The sequence below is a fragment of the Anopheles aquasalis genome, chromosome X (assembly GCF_943734665.1).
Source record: "Anopheles aquasalis chromosome X, idAnoAquaMG_Q_19, whole genome shotgun sequence".
NCBI classification, from domain to species: domain Eukaryota; kingdom Metazoa; phylum Arthropoda; class Insecta; order Diptera; family Culicidae; genus Anopheles; species Anopheles aquasalis.
The window spans coordinates 5264195-5270676 of NC_064876.1; the positions used below are offsets into that span (position 1 = coordinate 5264195).

Consider the following 6482-nt stretch of genomic DNA (forward strand, 5'->3'; position numbering starts at 1 on the left):
TTGGAACGAGTAGGCAAAAGCGAAAATCGTAACGAGTTGTAGAGAAAGGCAAAAATTGTAACGAGTTGTAGAGAAAGGCAAAAATTGTAACGAGTAGGGAAAACGAGAGCAGAAAAACCGAAAAGCGTAACGAAAGAGTGTAACATGAAGAACCACAAGAGCGTATGCGTATTTACAAACCTCCGCCCCACCGGCCCTGCGCGGTAGGAGGCGCACTAGATATAGAATTAAATATAGCATAAATGAAAACCGATAACAGTGCAGTCAGGAAGGGCACCTTTACAGCCGTCTCATTCTTATCAGTCATTAGACCAATTAAATCATTCGATCGATCATTTGCTGGATCATCATTATTATTGTTACTATATAAATAGCCGTTGTAATGTTTGTGCATTAAAAGTAAGAGTTAAACAAAATGAAACACCCCCCCCACCGTCTCCCGTTTGTTGTTATATCCATTTGTTATGTCCATATACATCTTTACATCTACATATTTATATTACATTTCACGAAGCACTAGAGTCGCGCAGTTTGTAGCGTCAGGGAGCGGTGCAGCTTGATGTTAGCTAGCTGTTCCTTGCCGGCCGGTACGGCGGTGACGTCGGCGACACTCCGACTATGGTCAGCTGCAGGTGTTGTGTAGCAGACGAGGGGACAACAGCAGCAGCAGCAGCATCCGAAAATGAGAAGCCAGTTATCGGTCGGGGTTTTAGTACGGGTAAGTGGGTGGATCTCGACGCGGGACTGGACTTGGGTTGGGACTTACCACGATCATCGTTACCGTCGCGGCCGGCACGCGATCGGAACAGTATCCGCTCGAGCCCGATGATGGGCGACTCGAACAGGAGCACCCAAAGGAGGGCGAGCGTGCAGGTGAATCCGAGGTCACCCCAGAACTGGTAGGTAGCGAGCAGATCGGTAAAGTAGTACGGTTGCCGAATACTGCCGGCCATCATCAGCTGGACCGGCAGATGCAGCAGATAGATCGCGTACGAGAGACGGCCGAGCGGTTGCCAGAGCGGTGCGCCGAGAAACCGATCGATCGCACCGCCGTACCCGTTGACACAGGCGAAGATGATCCAACCGATGGCGGTGGCCCAGGCGACGCGATTCAGTGCCTCGTACGTCGCGTCCGCCACCACCGGTAGCTGCTCGTAGCCGGGCTGGTGCAGCGGATAGGCGGACAGCAGAATGACAAGCATGGTGGTGGCGGCCGCGAACCAACCGGCACCGACGAGCCACGCCGCAAGCCGCACACGGTACTTCCGGGTGCGCTGGAGTGCGTAACCGTAGCCGAGCCCCACCAACCAGGCGCCCATGCGCGTGTGCGTCGGGTAGTAGGTGTAGCGATGCCGGACACGCTCCCCATCGACCGCCAGAAACGAGAGCCGTAGATCGTACGCAATAAACAGCACGAACACGGTGACCATCGAGGTGAGCAGGAGGGCCGCTAGGAGCAGCAGCACCCGGCGACCCCAGCGCCACAGCGGATAGACGAGAAACGGTGCGGCGAGGTAGAGCTGCATATCGACCGACAGGTACCAGGAGTGGCCGAGGCACAGTTCGCCCGGGTTAACGTAGTTTTGCACGTACAGTAGCGTCGACCACCAGTAGTCGCGGCAGTTGTCCGCCATCAGCGTCATCGCGCCATCCCAAAACGGCCCGGATCCGCTGTACCGCATCAGGGTGGCCGTGTAGAGGACGAGCGCGGCTAGTGCGGGTGTCAGCCGGAGGTACCGATGGGCGTACATCACCGGCAGGTTCAACCGGCCACCGTGCCGATCGAGCGCATTCAGGATGCTCCAGCAGGTCAGCAGGCCGCTCAGCAGGAAGAACGTGTCGACCGAGACGGTCGACGCCACCACCAGCATACTGTGGTACGAACGGAGCCACTACCAACAGAGAAAGAGAGAGAGAGAGGAAGGAGGATCACGTATGTATTACAATTGATAAATTTATTTTTTATCCATGCTGATCGAACATAAACTAAGGCCGATTAATTGAGTGCAGTAAATTTCCTATGGAAGATAATTACATATGCTTACAATCCAAACAATCACTTTTCGGCAGTTACGAGGCGAAAAACCTATTCGACCGCGCTGCCACGGTTAGATTTCGACTGATGAAAGTGTGGCATGGTGTTTTTTTTTTTGCAAATTACTTAAGGCGGGACTTCAGTAATTTCGAGCCAAAAAAGGCCCGTTTTTGACGACTTTTTGTGACGTAATCATTAAACTTCATATTTTCAAGTAAATAGCATAGTAATCTACAACTCTTGAAGAATATTTGGTATTGTTTTGAGCAACATTCATTGAAAAATTAATCCGTGGCATCTAATTTTGGTAGACATGTCGTCGCAAAGATCCAAAAAAATTACTCAATGTTCATGAATGGATCAGCATTTAGGGAAAAATGTTAAAAATATGTGTCATAAATAAAATTAAATACCGAAGCCCCCCCCCCCCCCCCCCCCCCCCTTAATACAATTACCTTTTATGGAAAATTTACCGAACTCAATGGTCTGCGTTAGTATGATTTTTTGTTTAACAACCACTCAAAATTTGTCCATTTTTTGTTTTTACATGCATTCGCTAGTTACCGTAAGAATGACGGGTGAGTTGAGGAGCGGTACCATGCCGATCCGGACGTAATTGTGGCTGAACACTACCCAAACCATCGACAGCACCCGGATCCCGTGGATGCAGTCGATTGTGCTGGACTTGCTGGATGGATCGTGGCCGGGCCGGGGCCCGCTCGTTGCCAGCAGCTTGCGGGCGTTAGTGTACAGTGAGCAGATGGTGAGGCTGGTGTGAGCAGGCGCGACCCCCACCCAGCGTATCAACACATCATAAACGGTACTGGCGAGGACCAGCAGCCCTATCCCGGCGAACAGCCCGCTAAATAATAAGTGAGTGAAGAGCGAATGGTAAGACGTAATCAAGAGAAATAGAGAGCCGTGGAAGGCGGTCACAGGCAGGCCTTACATCGTGATGAACTGCGAGGTACCGAGCGGTGGTACGGTGGAGTTGCATACCAGCCCGCTCACCGGCAACGTCACCGCGCTAGTGCTGAGCCGCTGGAGGATATAGTCGGCGGTACAGGTGGCAGGCAGGCAGGCACCGAGATGTACCGCCCATACACCGGCCGACGTACCCGGCATGATACGCTGTTGGTGCTGCTGTAGCTGCGGTTTTGGCAGGATGCGATCGAGCGGTACGGTCAAGAGGCAGTAGCGACCCTCGATCGTACCAACCGGGCCGCTAGCGGTATGGCGCAATCCCACACACTGATCATAGTGGCCGAGCTCGTAGAAATTGCCCGCCAGCACACCGGCTGGCCACTTACCCCAGGCGTCACCGACTATCATCAGACAAAGAGAGAGAGAGAGAGAGAGAGAGAGAGAGAGAGAGAGAGAGAGAGAGAGAGAGAGAGAGAGAGAGAGAGAGAGATTAATTATTTTTCTGATTCTTGCAGCAATCGCCGTTTGGCATGCATCATGGACTAGGGCAGAGCATCCTCCTCCTCCTCCTCGGCTTGGCCACACCGAAGGATGATATAGAAGGGCCCAGCAGCCAAGGCGCCGACGGGCGGTTCCCCAAACCGTGCCGAAACCAACACCCTCGCCCGCTGAGATCAAGGATCCGGCAGCGCATATGAGCTCCCACTGGATTAACCCTCGTCGCTGCAACAAAGAAAAACCATGCGAAAAGTCGAATTTCTAAACAAACGGCAGCAAAATTAATCACCAGTGCCTAGTCGGTCGTTTTACGCAGGCTTTACTGGTAGCCTCATATTAGGTTTTAGGGAGAAACGAATCTAGATTTTTTTATTAGAGGAAGGCGTTAATGCTCGATAGCTGGTTATTGAACGTATTGTTGAATGAAGTATTGAACCGATAAAAACAGATTTACATTTACGTTGAACGCGGAACTAGACAACAAACATTTTTGATGAGTTTCACACTGTTGATTCAATGAAAGTGAAATTTTAAGAAAAAAAGCCTTGAAGTTTCCGCGTGGTCTTGATGGTGACGATACTGCATCGAATAAAAATGCACGGTTTCGTTTTCGTCAACCACGCTATGTGATTTTAGATGTTAAACGTGCATCTCATGAAGAAAACACGACATAATCCGAGAAACACTGGAAATTAACTGGAAGGGACTTTCACGCTACTCTCTATGGGTAGCAGCGCGGCACGCCGAGCAACGAGCATGCTAGTAGTCAGAGCATCGCCTATTAAACTATTAGCGTAATGATTAAGTAATTAAAGAAATCGAGCCATTTCCGAAAAGGATAATGATTGGAGATGAGAAAGGGTTCCCATAATGAGCCAAAAGATCGTGCTCAAGCGTGTTGAAGCGGTTCATACGGTGACTAACATTCTAAAAGGCTCTACAGTGCATTTATTTGTTTCAAGTGACATAATAATTTAATGAGCTATTATCGCATAGTAGAACATTAATTTAAAATCTTTACTCTCAAGATCTGGATCGTTTGAAGCTAGTGCTTAACCAGAAATGGTCAACAGAAATGGTGTCGGTTTCCATCAGGGCAATGCAAAGCAACACGTGCCTGTAAATGCTTGTCAGAAACACCTAATGTTCCAATGCATCCAACAATTAGCTCGATTCAGGCACTAAGTGTTAACCATCTCTATTGCGAATCAAGGCAAGCCTGCGAATATTGATTGTAATAGTTTTTCGCCGATAACAAACGAACTTTCTTTGAGAAATTGATAAAAAAGTTAGTATTACAAAGCCAACAAATTATCCAACATAACGATTCATATTTGATTCAATTTGGGGCATGGGAAACATTTTAGTTAAATCAATGTAGTGCACCCAAAAATAATGAATTAATTTCTCCTCAATCCAATACATTGAGGGCTCATCTATAATAAAGATTAATTGTGAAATTAACGCAGTATTAAACATACGTTACATTGCACGGTCACGGCTAAGCATGTAGTTTTGCATTTGAAGTCATCTTATTCGTCTGACGTATTTGCGGGGAGGAGTGTTAGGTCTGTCGCTCTTAATTTGCTCGGGGTTTGCAGACATTCCCCTTCCATTTTGAGTGCACGTGTGCGTCTCCCTAGTCAATTTCAACAAACAAACCCAGTTCTTTTCGCAATAGAGTGCGTCTTTTGAGCGACAAAGTGTCTCAAATGAAATCGGAAAAATGATGTCAACTTTTTCGTTTTCTCGTTCTGTTGGATTGACGATCATCACAACAGGGCTGGTGTGAACTCCTTGAGAATGATACAAACACTGGACACTGGGGCAAACGGCAACGTGAAAGTACGTGAAGCAACGCAACTGAAGCGCCACTCATTATACAACTTCTCGATCAATACAACCACTTCAAGAGGGAAATGTACTCCGTAGAATGGTGCTTGTAAAGTACAAGCCAACAGTTGATTACAGAGCAGTTGCATCGGGGGAGTCTGGTGCCCCAGTGGTGCTACCGTTTTGGCGGTCGTAGATGACGCTAGCTGGTGGACAGGTGGCAGTGCCCAGGAATGGGGTATCAGTATAGGCTAGGGCACTCGAACATCTCGAACTCACAATCGCTAAGCCGTGGAACATGTGTACCTTTGGGCTTCCCTCCGGTTTTTGCACCTGTCAGCCCACTCCTGTCTGCCTGTCTCACTGCTGTCCCCGCACCACCGTCCTCACTTCAGTCCTCAGAGCATCAAGTACCGTTTCGAGCGCTACATTTGTGGGGGTTGCTTGCGCAGTGAAGCGAACCAGCGCCGCTAGAGCCTGAGTAGTTTGCACGTGCGTGCGGATCTAGCCAGCGATCCTTTTTGATGGACGAGCTTGATTGTAGCGAGTGGCCGCATGCACCCCTTATTGTACGCTACGTTCACTACGGCTCCTACTTACACTCCAGGGACCACAGCTCCTTGGCCTGCAGGCCCGCACGCAGCGCAGTGAGCTGCAGGTCACAGAGCGTATCATTCCGTGGCAGTAAACCACCGACGATGCTGGCCAGCGTTGACGGAACGCCGAATGGCGCGGATTGCTGAGCCCGGACGACCACCACCGTCACCATCACCAATCCGACCAACCGGCCAATGGTGGCGCGCACCATCATCATCGCACTCACTGTCAGACGCACGCACAGACGCACTTGTTCCACGTGGAAGAATCGAGACACACAACCGAAGAGAAGATTGTTTAACTGGGCAGACAACGTCCAAAGCACAAATGAGCCGCGGAGGCCGGATGAGCCCGCCACTTTATACTGGTTTTAGCGTCCAACCGTACCCGGACGTGCCACTTGACACTCTTTAGTGCGCGAGCACACACACACACACGCATTCCTTCCCAGTGGCAGAAGTAGCAGCAAGTCAAGTACTACTATACGATAAGCTGCTGCTGCTGCTGCTTCTGCTGTACACGGTGCTAGAGTTAGCAAACGTTCCCCCGGTTCTCGGTTATGACAGGGCCGGTGAGGAATGCCTAACAATTATAA

General features: G+C 49.7%; 1 protein-coding gene across 1 annotated transcript; it reads right to left on the reverse strand.

The window, feature by feature from the left end:
• Window positions 1–320: 320 nt before the first annotated feature.
• Window positions 321–6202, reverse strand: LOC126569649 (nose resistant to fluoxetine protein 6-like). Its single transcript, XM_050226894.1, has 5 exons — window positions 5891–6202; window positions 2985–3360; window positions 2600–2897; window positions 767–1892; window positions 321–626 (listed from the first exon to the last, which is right to left on the reverse strand). Exons 1-5 carry the CDS (start codon window positions 6102–6104, stop codon window positions 517–519), a joined length of 2124 nt encoding a protein of 707 aa, XP_050082851.1. The 5' UTR covers window positions 6105–6202; the 3' UTR covers window positions 321–516.
• Between the last annotated feature and the right edge of the window lie 280 nt (window positions 6203–6482).